Source organism: Hemiscyllium ocellatum, chromosome 12 (assembly GCF_020745735.1).
Source record: "Hemiscyllium ocellatum isolate sHemOce1 chromosome 12, sHemOce1.pat.X.cur, whole genome shotgun sequence".
Taxonomy (NCBI): domain Eukaryota; kingdom Metazoa; phylum Chordata; class Chondrichthyes; order Orectolobiformes; family Hemiscylliidae; genus Hemiscyllium; species Hemiscyllium ocellatum.
In genome coordinates this window covers 92,490,387-92,508,597 of record NC_083412.1, presented here as the reverse complement: position 1 = coordinate 92,508,597, position 18,211 = coordinate 92,490,387, and the positions used below count along the sequence as shown (strand labels likewise).

The 18,211-nt window shown below is 41.5% G+C and overlaps 1 protein-coding gene across 1 annotated transcript in view; it reads right to left on the bottom strand.

The window, feature by feature from the left end:
• Positions 1-18,211, bottom strand: part of LOC132820630 (neural cell adhesion molecule 2-like) — a 581,438-nt gene that overhangs the window by 31,011 nt on the left and 532,216 nt on the right. Inside the window, exon 16 of the mRNA XM_060832832.1 lies at positions 10,504-10,708. Coding sequence (XP_060688815.1) covers positions 10,504-10,708 — 205 coding nt within the window. The remainder of the gene's footprint in view (positions 1-10,503; positions 10,709-18,211) is intronic.

The window sequence follows — 18,211 nt, the reverse complement described above, 5'->3', positions numbered from 1 at the left end:
TCCTTGAAAGTTGCCACCCAGGTTGATAAGGTTGTTAAGAAGATGTGTATTAGCTAAGAATACAGTGTGTTATGTTTTATTGGTAGAGGGATTGAGTTTCGGAATCATAAGATCATGCTGCAGCTTTACAAAATTCTGGTGTGGCTGCACTTGGAGTAATGCGTACAGTTCTCATCACCACATTATAGTAAGGATGTGGAAGATTTGGAAAGGGTGCAGAGGAGATTTACTTAGATGTTGCTTGGCATGGAGGGAAGGGCTTTTGAGGAAAGGCTGAGGGACGTTCGGCTGTTTTCATTAGAGAGAAGAAGGTTGAAAGGTGACTTAATTGATTCAAGTAAGATAATCAGAAGGTTAGGTAGAGTGGACAGTGAGTGCCTTTTTCCTAGGATAGTGATGGCTAGCACATGGGGACATATCTTTAAATTGAGGGGTGATTGATATAGGAAAGGTGTGAGAGGTAGTTTCTTTACTTAGAGAGTAGTAGGGAGGTGGAACGCACTGCCTGCAACAGTGGTAGACTCATTGACTTTAGTGGCTTTTAAATGGTCATTGGATAGGCATATGGATGAGAATGTAGTAGTGTAGGTTAGATTAGCTTCAGATTGATTTCACAGGTCGGCGCAACATCAAGGGCCGAAGGGTCTGCATTGTGCTGTAATGTTCGATATTCTATGTTCTAAATGCTACAATTATACAAGCCTCCACTACTTCATCTGGCATCACATTCCATACATGCACAACCCTCTGTGTGAAAATGTTGTCCCTTAGGACCCTTCTGTATCTTTCCTGTCTCACCCTAAATCTATGCCGTCTGGTTCTGGACTCCCCCACCCAAAGGGAAAGACCTTCCCTATTTACCCCATCCACACCCCTCATGATTTTATAAACCTCTATAAGGTCACCCCTCAGCCTCCGAAGATCCAGGGAAAACAGTCTCAGCCTATTCAGCCTCTCCCTATAGCTCAAATTCTCCAACCCTGGCAACATTTCTGAACCTTTTCAAGTTCCACAACATCCTTCCAATAGGAAGGAGATGAAAATTGTACACAATATTCCAAAAGTGGCCTAACCTATGATTTACCCACATAACTTGACCCTCTAACTCCCTCTGATTGTAGGGAGGCTTGTAGTATAATCCCAGTAAGATAACTGCCCCTTTCTTCATTGCTGAGGAGGCTAAGTCATTGAATGTATTTAGGACAGAAATGGATAGGTTCATGATTGGTAGGGAGAACAAATGTTATGGCAGAAAGTCAGGAGGATGGGATTCGGAAACATATCAGCCAAGAACAAATTGTAGAGTGGTCGCAATGGGCTGAATGATCTAATTCTGCTCCTATATCTTAAGGGCTTATCTAAGAATTGACAACCACTTCAGCTCAGAGATTCAAATTATCAGACAGTCCGTGGATCTGTCGATAATTAACCTGTGAGGAGGGACAGTGCGGAAACATACAATGCTGCTGGCTTTGTGGGAATTGTATGGAAAACTGAAATTCCGAAGGGCCAACCCCTTGCTTTTGGAAAGAGTGCATTGAAGGGAGAGATTTTGGGATGTTCAGATTCACTTCAACCAGGTAGGTTTACAGGAAGACTCTTCCACAGGAGCTGTCCAGTTGACCTGCTGTGCTGCTGAACTTTTAAATCATAGAACATCATTTACTGAATACTACAAAGGGCCCTGTCTCTCTCACTCTGGATTTGAGGATTCTTGGACAGCTTAGTAACAGGGTGCCATTGCCTGGGAATCCCTAGCACAGAAACCTTCTGAAGGCTAACCTTTTGGTTACCACTACCTTCCTGTTCCTCTCTGGATCTTCAATATATTTCTCTGTACACTGACCAAGACCAGAACCAATACTTCAGGTCACACATTCCAGAAGGTCACAAAATCAGAGGTTGTTGGCCTAAATTCTTCAAGCAATTCTTAATTTTTAACAAGAAGTTCTCCAAGCAACTCAAATCCCAATTTGTTATCCCCACACTTTGGTGAATGATTCATTTCTATTGCCAGCTTTCTTTGTAATCTTTAATTGGTACCTGGGATTGTACAGAAATTCATGGTACTTCCTGATCTAGATTCATTCCATTCCATTGAATCTGACAGGTAGTGCCTATTCACTGATTCAATCTTTTTGACTGTGCAGTTGCCCAACCTGTGATCAATTTCCCACATTTTTGCATCATTTATGAAACTAAGAGTAGGTCCAACAAATATTTCCTCCTTTAGGAAAAGGGTAAACTGTGTTTCTGTTGAATTGTACTACAGAAACATGTGTACACAACTCCTAGTTCTACCCTTTCCCATTGTGACAATCTGCAGTGTATGTGAGTTTGATCTATTGTTATGACCACCTTACAATCGCATGGGATGCAAATGCTTTCCAATGCCATCACTGGTTTGGAAAAGGAACCAATGAGTCAGATCATCAAAAGTGACAATCTATCTGCAAGGTTCATTATTGTAAATGCCAACTGGTCAAGCTTCGTATAGTATCTAGTTACTTCCACAAAGAATCTAATCAAATGGCTGGGATTAAGCTGCATTTCCTGAAGCCATGCAAATTTCTCAGATCCCCATATTATCTATTTTCAATTTAACCTGTTTGGAGATGTTAATATACAGCTCTGGGGCAGGTGAGACATGAACTTGGGTCTCCTGGATCAGAGGTAGGAGCAAAGCCATTGCACCACAAGCGACTATTCCCCACATTATACACCATCTAATATTTCCTTGCTCACTTGAACCCCATGAAGAATTAAATCAAATTACAAAGGAATAAGCTCAATTTAGTAACAAAAAAGAAATTGCTGGAAAAACCCAACAGCTTTGGCAGCATCTGTGGAGAGAGAAAAACAGAGTTGACATTGTGGGATCAGTGACGCTTCTCCAGTTGTGAGGAAGGGTCACTGCACCCAAAATGTTAACTTTGATTTATCTCCACAGATGCTGCCAGAGCTGCTGATTTTTTCCAGCAATCTTCTTTTTGTTTCTGATTTGCAGCACACCTGCAGTTCTGTCATCTATTTTGTTGAAGGTCCATTTAGCCTTCTTCCTGGTATTACTCTCTCAAACGTTTCTTCAGCTAACCAGAAGTAAGATGCTAACATTATACTATAATCAGTGTCCTGTCAACACAGGAATGGAGCTGAATAACATGGCATCACTAGCAACACCTACAGATTGGATACAATCTCTGGTTGACTGCTAAAGGCCCAATCAAATTAACAGTTTCCTCTAATGTTCTGCCTCAGGGAGGATTCTGGGTAATCCAAGATGGAGGACGGGAAAATTTCTGGCTGTAAGAGCTGCTCCTTTTTTTTTTAGGTATTTTAGGTGCTGGAGGTGATTTCCTTGAATTCCAGGAGCAGCAATTACCATCTTATATGCTGTTGCATTGTTTTGGAACTTTGGGAAAAAAAGGCAAAACAGGAGTTTTAAAAGGGAGAAGAACAGACAAAGGAAGCACATGGTGAGGTCAGTGCAGGGGAGAGAGAGAGACAACCTGCATAGTTACTGCCTTTGCTGTTTTTGAATTCATGTATCGCTGGACATCAGAGTGCGTCTGGGAAAATTACCTAAGGAGCAACTTTTTCATGCAGAGGGTGGTATGTGTATGGAATGAGCTGCCAGAGGAGGTGGTAGTGGCTGGTACAATTGCAACATTTAAGAGGCATTTGGATGGGTATATGAATAGGAAGGGTTTGGAGGGATATGGGCCGGGTGCTGGCAGTTAGGACTAGATTGAATTGGGATGTCTGGTCGACACGGACGGGTTGGACCAAAGGGTCTGTTTCCATGCTGTACATCTGTATGACTCTATGACTAGGACATGTTGCAAAAGAAACAACTACGAAAAAGAATGCATTTACTTAGTTTGGTGTTTGCCAAACTTAGTTTGTCTGGCTCTTACAATATTGACAGATCAAATTTCTTACAATTGACTTCATGAGACAGCCACATATTCAATTCCTCCACTCAGTGTTCACCTTTTGTCTAATTGCTCATTGACATTTAGCAGTTTATTACTGAATTCTACTTTATGGTGCTGTGGGGATTCATTTGTCGTCATTTCTGCCATCATCAGGTGTTGATGCTGTGAATTTCTAAACAATTTAAAGTTATGTAGTTCTCCACCAAAATCTGTTAGTAAACCAGGTTTCCATAGTATCTGATTTTTACACTCACTGAAATTTAGAAGAATGTGAGGGAATCTCACAGAAATATATAAAATGCTGATGGGACCAGGCAGGTTAGATGCAGGAAGAATGTTCTCAATGTCAGAGAAGTCCAGAACTAGGGGTCACAGTCTAAGAATAAAGAATAAACCATTAATAGGGAAATTAGGAGACATTTCTTCAGCCAGAGAGTGATGGGCCTGTGGAATTCATTTCCATGGAATGCAGTGGAGGCCAGGACGTTGGGTGTCTTCAAGATAGAGATTGATAAATTCTTGATCTCGCAAGGAATTAAGGGCTATAGGGAGAGTGCAGGGAAGTAGAATTGAAATGCCCATTAGCCATGATTAAATGGCGGAGTGGACTTGATGGGCTGAATGGCCTTGCTTCCACTCCTATGTCTTATAATTTTATGGTCTTATGGAGATGAGGAAGAATTTCTTCACTCAGAGAGTTGTGAACTTGTGTAATTCTCTCCCACAGAAAACTGTTGGGGCCAGTTCATGAGATATATTCAAGAGGGAGCTGGAAGTAGCCCACATGGCTAAAGGGATCAGGGCTGTGGAGAGAAAGTGGGAATGGGTTGCCTGATCAGCCATAATCATATTGAATGGTGGTGTAGGCTCGAGGGGCCGAATGGCCAACACCTGCATATATTTTCCATGTTTCTATGTTCCTATGTCTTATTATCTGACCAGCTAAACCTTTTCTTTAATCCTTTGTCAATTTTCTTTGCTGACTCACAAACGTAACAATCAGCTTTGTTTGCGAGCAGTACAGGCAGATTAGTGGGCGGCACGGTGGCACAGTGGTTAGCACTGCTGCCTCACAGCGCCTGAAGACCCGGGTTCAATTCCCGACTCAGGCGACTGACTGTGTGGAGTTTGCACGTTCTCCCCGTGTCTGCGTGGGTTTCCTCCGGGTGCTCCGGTTTCCTCCCACAGTCCAAAGATGTGCGGGTGAGGTGAATTGGCCATGCTAAATTGCCCGTAGTGTTAGGTAAGGGGTAATGTAGGGGTATGGGTGGGTTTCGCTTCGGCGGGTCGGTGTGGACTTGTTGGGCCGAAGGGCCTGTTTCCACACTGTAAGTCTAATCTAATCTAATCTTAGTAAGCAAGGACACACAGATCATAGGGTGAGAAATATTTGGACAGAGTGAGGCACATCGGTTCACCACACAGGACGTGCACGCCGCAAAGACAACATAAACAAGATCAGTATTATTTGAAGTTAGAGAGTCCATTCATCAGTCTAGCAATGGCCGGGAAGGGACTGTTCTTGGACATGTTGGTGCATGTGTTCAAGCTTCTGTATCTTCAGCTTTACGGAAGAGGTTGCAGGGAGCATCACCGAGTGTGATGGGTCTTTGATGATGTTGGCAGCCTTTCTGTGGCAATGAGCTGTGTAAATGGAGTTCACGGATGGAAGGTTGACTTCCCTGATGGTCTGGACTGTGCACACCAACTTCTGTAGTTTCTTACTGTCCTTGGCAGAGCAGTTGCCTTACCAGGCCATTATGTACCCAACAGTACTCTTGCCGTGATGCATCTGCAGAAGTCGGTGAGAGTTCTTATGGACATGATTAATTTTCTGAGCTGTCTGAGGAAGAGGAGGCATTATTGTGCCTTCTTGACCATTGCTTCTATGTGTGGAGTCAGGGCAGGTTATTGCTTATCGTCACTTGATGCTGTTAGCCCTCTCAACCTCTGCTCTTTGATATAGTTGGGGGTAGCTCTCCTCCTTTCTTTCTAAAGTAATGACCAGTTCTTTAGTTTTGTTGGCATTGAGAGAAAGGTTATTCTTATTGCACCATGACACCAAGCCCTCTGTCTCCTTCCTATATTCTGATTCATCTCTGTTTGATATCCATCCTACCACGGTGGTGTCATCAGCAAACTTGTAGATGCTGTTTGTTCGACAATAAATCAAATCCAATCAAATCAAATTTCCGTGGACAGTTAAGAGTCAACCACATTGCTCTGTAACTGGAGTCACATGTAAGTCAAAGTGTGTGGTGCTGGAAAAGCACAACTGATCAGGCAGCATCTAAAGAGCAGGAGAATCTATGTTTCAGGCCTAGGCCCTTGATCAAGAACGAGACTTGTGGGCCAAGAGTGCTGAGGGGCATGAGACTGAGGGGTGAGGCAGGGAAGGTAGCTGGGATTGTGATAGGTAGGTGAAGGTGGGGGTGAAGGTCATAGATCAGAAAGATGGATGGAGCAGATGGGTGGAAAGGATATTGGACAGGTAGGATCATTCAAGAGAGTGGTGCCGAGTTGGAAGGTTTTGGGGGTACAATTGAGGAAACTGATGAAATCCACATTGACCCTGTGTACTTGAAGGGTCCCACGGCAGAAGATGAGGTATTCTTCCTTCTGGCATCGGGAAGTTAGGGTTGAAGATGGAGGAGGCCCAGGACCTACATGTCCTTTGCGGAGTGGGAGGGGGAGTTAAAGTGTTCAGCCCACAGAGCAGTAGGATTGTTTCATGCGTGTGTCCTAGAGATGTTCCCTGAAATGCTCTGCAATTATCCACCCACTCAGCTTGTCTACATCACCCTGAACCATTTATGCATCCTCCTCATTGCTCACCCTCCCACCCTCAATTTGCTAAATTGAGTTTAAATTCCGAGTATCGATGGATAGAGATTTGGACTCATGCTTCTTTAGCTCAAACCGATAAATAACCAACTAAGGAACACGATTACAGTGCCCTGCCAGTTTAATCTCTCCACAGTGAGTTTAATTAATTTATTTTGTACAAATCGAGCAACTGCCTGACATTCATGGGAACATCGAGGGTGAGCTCAATTTGTGGTGATTCACAACTCTGTGTCTCTCCTCCATGTCTCTATTTCCAGATTGTGAACAAAGGCCCATGCGGATGCTGAAACTTTCCCAACAAATGCTGACTATTATGGGTCAATCATTATAGAAATTCTTAATTGGCTTGATGTTTCTTTTGATGGGGAAGTTTAGGAAAAAAGGTTATTGTCTCAGAATAAAGGGGCACTAGTTTAAGACTCAGATGAGGAGGTCATTCTTCTACGGAGCTCATGATGACAGAGAGCTGTGGGAGCAGAATCCTTATGTATACTTAAGGCTGAGATAGATAGATTCCTGATCAGTAGGGGAATCAAGGGTTAGAACATAGAACATAGGACATAGAAATATACAGCTGCAAAGGGCTTATGCTCGAAACGTCAAATTCTCTATTCCTGAGATGCTGCCTAACCTGCTGTGCTTTGACCAGCAACACATTTGCAGCTGTGATCTCCAGCATCTGCAGACCTCATTTTTTACACATAGAAATATACAGCACGGTACAGGCCCTTTGGCCCTCGGTGTTGCGCCGATCCAAGTCCACCTAACCCACACTAGCCCACTATCCTCCATATGCCTATCCAATGCCCGTTTAAATGCCCATAAAGAGGGAGAGTCCACCACTGTTACTGGCAGGGCATTCCATGAACTCACGACTCGTTGAGTAAAGAATCTACCGCTAACATCAGTCCTATACCTACCTCCCCTTAATTTAAAGCTATGCCCCCTCGTAATAGCTGACTCCATACGTGGAAAAAGGTTCTCATGGTCAACCCTATCTAAACCCCTAATGGTTATGGAGAATGTCGCATCAGCCATGATCCGAATAAATGGCGGAGTAAGCTCAAGGGGCCAAATAGCCTACTCCTGTTCCTATTTCTTATGGTCTTTAAGTATCATAACAATTAAAAGTAGATACTATCTTCACACCTCATTATTATTGCAATGGAAATTTGAGAATGAAAGTTTGAACTTTCCAGAACTAGGTAACTTAGCTGTATACCGAGAACTGCACTTATAAAAAAAAAATGACCAGGCATTTCTAATCTGTCTAATCTGCGAAGCTGGAAATGTGTTTACACATTTATTCACTTTTAACAGGTAGCTGTGGTTTTAGTTATAACTAATTTGAAACACTTCATTAGCATGCTCTTCATCATTTGACCAGTGCATCTAAACCAGCGTTTAATAAAGATTTGATTTAACAGTTTTAAAATTGTAAGAAAGAAGTCAAACTTCTTAAGGAACCAAATTTATTCATGTATTTTAATCTGCATTATCATAATTGGAAATTTGATCTTCTTGGCAGCATTAAAAAAAGCTACATGAAATTCTGTACTTTTGTTATTTGAGATCTAAATGATGTTGTCTACTGGGTAATAGTGAAGACACCATAACCCCAAAGGGCCAGAAACACTGCTGTCCCATTAGACAGACTTATGATCAAGCTTCCTTGCCTCAACAGCAGCTCTTCCACTTCGAGGTAGTCTTATTATCAGAAATCCTGTTAATCAGAAACCCATAACATGATGGAACATAGAGCCTTACCAGCACAAACTCTGGTGTTTTTTTCCTACACCTTGCATTTGCAAGGCATAAAGCAAAAGAAAAATAGAGAGATAGCTGGTGGTAGTACAACCTGAGGATTATCATGTGTCAGCTGAGGTGTGTGGTACGAGGTGTGAGGTGTGAGGCTGTAAAGGACAGTCCTTCATGATATTCTCAGCTGGTGCAGAAATTGATTCTATGGTGTTGGCATCATTCTGCATTGCAAACCAGCGGTCCTACCAACTGAGCTAACATTCATCCCACCAACAGTATCAGATCTCCACTCAATAGCAAACAGGTGACTCATGAGGCTGTGGAAGCCAGATCATTCAGTATACTTAAGATGGCGATAGATAGGATCTTGATTATCAAGGGAATCAGGGGTTACGGGGAGAAAGCAAGAAAATGGGGTTTAAAATTTTTTATGATGAAGGGCTTATGCCCAAAACATTGATTCTCCTGCTCCTCGGATGCTGCCTGATCTGCTGTGCTTTTCCAGCACCACACTCTCGTCTCTGATCTCCAGCTTCTGAAGTCCTCACTTTCTCCTGATTAAGAAACTTATCAGCCATGATTGAATGGTGGAGCAGACTCAATGGGCTGAATGGCCTAATTCAACTTCTTTGTCATTTAGTCTTAGGTGAGGTAGATGGAAAAACTTCTAGTCAGGAGGTGTTAATAATCAGAGAAGAACTAATAAGATAGGTTAATTCTATTCTGGAGAACGGCCACTGAACCTGAAATGTTAATTCTGTTTCCTCTCCAGAGATGGGGCTAGATCTGCTGAGTTTTTTCAGCTATATCTGTTTTTGTTTTGATTTACATCATCCACAATTTTTGTTTAATTTGAGTATTTAACCCTTGCCTTTGTATAATTTTTAATCAACCCATTATGGCACACTTCCAAGGCTGATGGAACTTGACCTCAGAACTTCCAGCCCAGACACTGGGACATGACCTGCACTACAAGTGCCCTTTCTTCCCCTTTGTATATACATTTTAGCAGCTCATGCATCGGTACCAGTCAGAATTGGAATGAGAAAAGCAATTGCTTTCGGAGGAATCGGACTGATTACATCTTTTGAGACAGCATCCGGAAATTTCAGTGGAAGTGCAAGACAGCCAACTTTACACCTCCATTTTACCTTTGCTTTATGCATTGCAAATGCAAGATTTAGGAGCAAAGCCACCAGGGTTTGTGCTGGTAAGGCTCTGCCTTTCATCAGGTTATGGATTTCTGATTAACAGGAACTCTGATAATAAGATTCCCTTTAAGTGGGAGAGATGCTGATGAGACTAAGAAGCTCAATCATGGGTCTGTCTCTCGAAGCGAGACTGAAATGTTAAGCTTGACATTATTGGAGCACTGATGGCAAAATTGTGAAGCTTGAAAGAGTTCAGAAAAGATCTACAACAATGTTGCCAGAATTGAAGGATTTGAGCTATAGGGAGAGGCTGAATAGTCTGGGGCTGTTTTCCATGGAGCATCGGAGGCTGAGGGGTGACCTTATAAAGGTATATAAAATCATGAAGGGCATGGATAGAGTAACTAGAAAAGATTGTTTCCTGGGGTGATGGTGTCCAGAACTAGAGGGCATAGGTTTAGGGTGGGAGGGGAAAGATTTAAAAGGGACCGAAGGGGCAACTTTTTCATGCAGAGGGCAATGCATGTATAGAATGAGTTGCCAGAGGAAGTTGTGGAGGCTGGTAGAATTACAACATTTAAAAGGCATTAGGATGGGTATATGAATCGGGAGGGTTTAGAGGGATATGGACCAAGTGCTGGCAAATAGAACTAGATTAATTTAGAATGTCTGGTCAGCGTGGATGAGTTGGACTGAAGGGTCAGCTTCTGCACTGTATATCTGTATGGCTGTATGACTTGAAGGCCCTCGGTGGTGAATGATTGTTTACGAGGCTAACCACATGAACTGTTTTATCTCATACTTACAGATAAGCTGCTTTGCCTTCTTCGGCATCCTTGGTTTTGGTGCTTGACCCATTCTTTTTCCCACAAATCCTTGTGGTGATGCACATCAGCAATCCACACTGTTTTGTGAAGAAGCAGCTGACATCGGTGATGACGAGGATTAACAAGAGTGCAGCAACTCCAAGACCAACAACTGCCCCCAGTCCAAGACTCCTGAACAGGGTATCTGAAAGATAAAGAAGTGTAAAAACCAATAAAATCTAATTGCTGTCGGGTTATATCATTGTTAAAAGCTTTTATCAGTATAATCTGCCACATGGGAAACATCGTTGGAATCTGCCGTCTGCCACATGGGAAACATTGTTGACGAATGGGCCATTGGTCATTCATCAGTCAGGAGTGGGCGAGAGTTGGTCTTCTTTTGTTTATCTGACACATTTAAAAATATTCTGTTACCCCTCCTCTCTCCACCCAAGCTGAAGACATGCAATGGATCAATGGAGTGTACAGGATTGAGCAAACATCCCCATCATCTGAAATACTAGAGAAAACACTGGGCAGTTCAAAACTTTAGAAGGTAAACATAGAACATTACAGCACAGTACAGGCCCTTTGGCCCTCAATGTTGTGCTGACCTGTAAAACCAATCCGAAGCCCATCTAACCTGCACTATTCCATTGTCATTCATATGCCTATCCAATGACCATTTAAATGCCCTTAAAGTTGGCATTGTTGCAGGCAGTGTGTTCCATGCCCCTACTACTCTCTGATTAAAGAAACTACCTATGACATTTGTCCTAGATCTATCACCCCTCAATTTGAAGCTATGCCCCCTCATGCTAAGCATGGAAAAAGGCTGTCACTGTCCATCCGATCTAATCCTCTGATTATCTTAGATGTCTCAATTAAATCACCTCTCAACTTTCTTCTCTCTAACAAAAACAGCCTCAAGTCCTCAACCTTTCCTCATAAGACTTTCCCTCCATTCAAGGCAACATCCTAGTAAATCTCCTCTGAACCTTTTCCAAAACTTCCCCATTCTTCCTATAATGTGGTGACTAGAACTGCATGCAATACACATTTATGTCTAAAAAGCACCTGAACCTGCATTATCAAGGATGAAAAATGATCCTTTGATCTATTGCAAAGATAAAGCCATCTATTTCTAAGGTGTAACACTGCCAATGCTGTAAGTTAAGTGTGATAAAATCAGAAAACCTTATCTTGGAGAGAACAGAAATTATATTGAGTTGTCTGCTTTCATGTAACATGAAGCTCAGTTGCATAAAAGAATTGGATCAAAAATAATCAATGATAAATTAAGAATAGTTTGCATTCATTATCATAATATTATCATATCAGAAGCTATGTCCAAACTTACTGCTCATGATGATCCTGATTTAACGTTAACTGTCAACTATCGTAAAATCAATCCAATCCGACAGCCAGCTTCCTGTCAAATTCACCCTCACAAAATGCCAGTCCAGTCAGTTATAGAAAGGACAACTGGAATGTTGGCCTTTATTTCAAAGGGAATGGAGTATACAAAGAGAGGGGACTTGCATTAGTTAGACCACAGCTGGATTTCTTGGATACCTTATCTAAAGAAAGGTGGACTCACATTAGATGCAGTCCAGACAAGGTTCATTTGGTTAATTCTGGATTTGGAGAGACTGTCATATGAGGAGATGTTGAGTAGATTGGGCCTGTACTCATGCGAGATGAAGGGACTGAGAGTAGACATTGCGGAAACCTAAAAGATTCTTCAGGGGCTTGACAGGGTAAATGTCAAAGAAGGTGATTTTCCCTTGTGAGAGAGTCTAGGACCAAAAAAAACTTCAAAAGAAGGGGTTGCCCGTTTAATGCAGAGAGAAGTAATTTCTTCCCTCAGATGAAAGTGAATTTATGGAATTCTTTACTGGATAGGGCTATTGAGGCAAGGTCATTAAGCATACTCAAGGCTGTTGGATCAACGGAGGAATTAGAGATTATGCAGAAAAGGCAGGATAGTGGAGTTGAGGATTATCAAATTTTCAGATTACAGTACAACCTCGATTATGCAATCATCGATTATTCGAATTTCGGGTTATCCGAACAAGATCTCAAAGTCCCGATGCTTGGGTATTCTGAACATTCGATTATCCAACCAAAATATTCCCCATCTGCGTCGTTTGGATAATTGCCCAGTATTAGATTCCATTGAATGATAGTGAAGACTCAATGGGCTGAGTGGCCTACCTCTGCCTCAATTTCTTTTGGACTCATGGCCTCTGATGTGAAGGTATTGTTTCCTCTTTTGGGAGGATCTAGAACTAGAGGTCATACTCTCAGAGTAAGGGGTTGCCCATTTAAGACAGATATGAGGAGGAATTTCTACTCTGAGAAACTGTTGAAAATCTTTACCATGGAGGGCTGTTGAGGATGGATCATACAGTGTACTCAAGGCTGAGAATGATAGATTTCTAATCATTCAGGGAATCAATCGTTCAGAGGATAAAACAAGAAAGTAAGGTTATTCAGATTAGCTATGATGTCATTGAATGATGAGCAGACTAGATGGGCTGAATGGCCTGCTTCTGTTCAGCTATCAAATGTTTTCAGTGTCAAACCCACTCAAACTGATCCCATCCAACTGCCACTATAGTTGATTTAATCCAATCTCACTGCCAACCCCAACTGACTTGATCTAATCCACTTCCAATGCCAAACAACTGATGTGATTCCACCTATCAACCCCAAAACCAATATAATCCCAATTCCCACTGACAAAACCAATTCATCAAAATCCTGCTTCTACTAACCAGCCCTGAACATATCACTCAGATAAGAAAAAAAACCGAAAGAATTGTGGATGCTGTAAATCAGAAATAAAATCAGAAGTTACTGGAAAAGCTCAACAGGTCTGGCAGCATCTGTGGAGAGATATCAGAATTAACGTTTTGGATCCAGTGATCCTACCTCAGAACGCAGTCACTTGACCTGAAATTTTAACTCTTATAGGCAACCCTGAGTTTTACTGTTCCTAAAGAAGCCCTTGATTCCTTTACACCCAATGAGAGGCTGCATCACTTCCAGACGTAGACCCTGACCAAATTAATCCAAGTTATCTTTTAGGAATTTCTCGGATACGTGGCATAAATTCAGGGGTATGTGGCCTAATCAGTCACTGTCCGTGTTTATGCTGTACTTGAGTCTCTTCCCATTTCTTCTCATCTAAACCTCTATTTCCTTCTCTACCAAGTGCTTGCCTTGCTTTCTCTTCAACCCTGATCATTCCGTATTGGAACACTAACCACATTCTCACCACTTGCTGGATGAAGACGTTTCTCTGAACTTTTTAATTTGGCTATTACTCTATGTTGATGGCCTCTGTTTATGGTCTTTCGGACAAGAGGAGACATTTTCTTTGTTTCCACTTTTATCTAAATGGTGGCACCCTGGTTCAGTGGTTAGCACTGCTGCTTCATAGTACCAGGGACCCAGGTTTCATTCCAGCTTCAGGCAGCCCACCGTGTGAAGTTTGCATGTTCTCCATGTGTCTGCAGGGGTTTCCTCCAGGTGCTCTGATTTCCTCCCACAGTACAAAGGTGTGCAGTTTAGGTGCATTAGCCTTGCTAATTTACCTATAGTGCACAGGGATGTGCAGCCTGGGTGGATTAGCTATGGGAAATACAGCACTAGGGGGTGCTTCTGGGTGGATTAGTATCAGAAATGCAGTATTAGGGGGTGATTCTGAGTGGGATACTCTTCAGAGGGTCAATGTGAACTTTAAGGGCTGAGTGACCTGCTTCCACACTGCAGGGATTCTATAGTTCTAAACCCTTCACTATTATATGTGGTTTGATTAGACCATCCATCTTCTTTCAAGAGAAGGGAGTCAAAACCCAGCATTTTATTCTTTCTGCTAACCCCAGCATTTTTGTTATAACCCTTGCAAATCTTCTCTGTATTCTCTTCAGTCATTTTACAATTTTAAAAAAATGCCTTGCATTACCTCAAGGAATTTGGATTAAATAAAGTGCATCGGTTTTGATGGCTTTTTGGCCAACCTATTTCATTTGCCAAAAATGCCTGATGTAGAACTGTGAGCATTCAGCATTCTGAAGCCTTGTTGCAAAACATAAATGGAAAGATTATGGCTTTTCTTTTGGAGTAAAATATCTAAATAGACTGTTTAATTCTTTGAAGTATATATTTGTATGTATTAATCGGTTTATTATTCAAGTGGAAACATTAACTTCAAAGAGGTTTATATACTGGTAATCTCATGTAATTTGAAGCATGGTATTTGCTGAGATCCATGTTTTTTTAAGGGTTCTTATGCCAAAGGTGCTGATTCTGGGTTTTGACTACAGTTTCTGCTTTCTTTTCTCGAGCAGTAAAATATTCGCCAGTTTGGAAATGCTCACAATCCAATTCTCTGAGTTCCAATTTCCCTTTCAGTGTCTTTTGTATCAGGTCATCTCCTTGCATATTTTGCAGTGAAAAACTGAATATGATTGCTCAGGAAAGAAAGCCATTCCTCTATAGTTTCAGCTTTGAATGGATTCTTGGTGAATGTATGTGTATTAATAATGCACACCATCAAATTGATTTGTGTAAGGTAAAGGCAGAGAAAACTATGTTTGATTCCTTGGATAATATGCACTCAGATGTTTTCTGAGAATAATGATTGACTGCTTGTATCTGTTAGTGAAAAATGATGGGCTCTTGTTTAATGTTTTTCTTCCCATTATACTTACAGGTGTTTGCTCTGTATTGTCATTATCATCGGTGGAGGAGGGGGTGGTTGGATGATTGAAGAGTTGTGCAATAAGAGTTTATAAGATACAATGATCACTTAAGAATTTTTAATCTTAAAATAGAGGTGAAAGGATTTGGTTTCGGTTCTGTGAAGGTAATGTGCTTGCTTTTTGTTTAGAAAGGTCAGAAATTACTTTAGAACAGTAAGTTAAAGATGTCAGTTCCAACAATGCATGTTAGAACCCACCACTGCCCCTTATGTTCGCTGCTTATCATTTCAACAATTCAATTCCTCCTTTGGAGGGGCATAGTGGCTCAGTGGTTAGCACTGCTGCCTCACAGCACTGGGGACCTGGGTTTGATTCTACCCTTGGGTGACTGTCTGTGTGGAGTTTGTACTTTCTCTCTGTGTCTGTGTGGGTTTCCTCTGGGTGCTCCAGTTTTATCCCACAGTCCAAAGTTGTGCACATTGGGAAATTGGCCATTTAATTGTCCAAGGATGTGCAAGCTGGGGGGCTGGCAAGGATAGCCATGGGAAATGCAGGATTGGATGGGTTGCTTTTTTGGATGGTCAGTGTTGACTCAATGGACTGAGTGGCCTGCTTCCACACTGTAGGGATTCCATGATTTATGTTAAATTCTTTCATCAAATATCTGAAAGTTATTTTCAGGGAAGGAAGTGGCATAGTAGATGAGTAATCCAGAAATCCTGACGAATATTCCAGGCACTTGTGTGTAAATCATACCGTGGCAGATAGTAAAATTTGAATTGAGTACGAGTCCAGAACAAAAGCAAGCTCTAATGGTGGCCATGTAACCACTGTTGATTATCATAAAATCTCATCTGGTTTACTCAGGTCTTTTCGAGAAGGAAATCTGTCTCTATCTGATGGGTTTACTTGTGACTCTAGACTGACAACTATATGGCTCATTCTTAATTGCCCTCTGGGTAATTCAAGATAAGCGATAAATGGCTCGGCCAGTGACACCCACATCCCTGAATAAATGAAAAAAGAATTGCTGGATGTTAAGAATGATGAGCTTTATTATTTTCAGAGAAATGGATGGTCAGTGACCAGAAGCCGGTTTGGAAAGGCAATGCAGTTTGTAAAAATCTTTTCACTGTGAGAGTTTAATTTTGTGGAAATCTCCTGATTGTCAGAACTGAAAAGATGTCTTCAGGCCATCTGACTGAAAAAAAATCTCAAATTGCATCTGCAGTCTAAGATGAAGGACTTGAAAAAAGTGATTTGAGTAAGAAAGTGGGGCGGCACAGTAGCTCATTAGTTAGCACTGCTGCCTCATAGCACCAGAAACCTGGGTTCGATCCCCGCCTTGGGTGACTGTCTGTGTGGAGTTTGTACATTATCCCATGTCTGCATGGGTTTTCTCTGGGTGCTCCAGTTTATTCCCACAATCCAAAGATATGCAGCTTAGATAAATTGGTCATGCTAAATTGCCCATTGTGTTAGGGACATTCGTCAAGAGTAAATGTAGAGGAATAGGTCTGGGTGGGTTACTCCTCAAAGGGTTAGTGTGGACTTGTTGGGCCAAAAGGTCTGTTTCCACACTGTAGGGTATCTAATCTTAAAAAGTAAAGGTCTAAAACAACAGCATCATTTTGCTAAGATTGAGTATCTGTAAAGGATATTGCTGGGAAAATATTGAATCATTATTTTACTACTTATGTTATGATCTATCTAAATGATCATATACATGGCTTTGTTCTTTTTGTTTTCTTTCATGTGATAAAATTGTGTGAATATGTTCAGTAACTAACCACCATAGTAACAAAATTGCAAATTTCCAAGCGTCACTGACTCTTGCAATGTAATTATTCTTCAGAAACCAAGAGTCAGAAATCTCAGAGATGCGCCATTGCTCAATGCATCACTACGCTACCTGTTTGTAAATGTCTTTGGGACTTGAAGCTGTTTTCGTTGGAGAGAAGAAGGTTGAGAGGTGACTTAATTGAAACATATAAGATAATCAGAGGGCTAGATATGGTGGACAGTAAGAACCTTTTTCCTTGGATGGTGTTCCTGATGAAGGGCTCTGGCCCGAAACGTCGAATTTCCTGTTCCTTGGATGCTGCCTAACCTACTGTGCTTTAACCAGCAACACATTTTCAACCTTGGATGGTGTTGGCTAACATGAGGGGACATAGCTTTAAATTGAGGGGTGATACATATAGGACAGATGTCAGAAGTGATTTCTTTATTCAGAAAGTAGTAGCAAGGGCATTTAAATGATCATTGGATAAAAATGGAATAGTGTAGGTTAGATGGGCTTCAGATTGGTTCCACAGGTCGGCACAACATCAAGGGCCAAAGGGTCTGTATTGCGCTGTAATGTTCTATGTCCTATTAAGTTTGACTGACTTGACTTCGCAACGTCTTTCCATTGCCTACAGCAAAAGCAAAATTGAGTGTAATTATGTATCTCATTTAACAAATCAAAACAATCCAAGAAACTTCAGAGGAGCATGTTGTAATTATTCTGACACTGAGCCACACAAAAAGAAATCGGGCAGGTGATTTGAAAGTTTTAACAAAGATATAGGTTTCCAAGAAGATCTTTAAGGAGTAAGATAAGGTCAGTGTTTTGGGAAGTGAATGTAAGAACTCAGAACAAGGCAGCCATCAACATGGGAGAGAATCAAATTGGAGATACTCATACTGGGAGCAGCGCAGAGATCTTGGAGGGTTGTAGGAAAGCGAATGTTACAATTGGGAACCCATATAGGTCATAGATGAACTAAACTTTATGCAAACAAGGACAAGCGAAGGAGAACTTTGGATTAGGTTTTGAAAGGGTACAATGAGAGAAGTAACCAGGAGTTCCTCAGAATAATCAAATGTAAATGTAATAAAATCATGGATTTAAATAGAGGAAGACTGCAGAAAGTTACTGCATTTGGGAGTCTCCACCCCTTAATCACAGAAAAAAACTAACATTCAAGTTCAGCATGTTATAGGTATGGCAA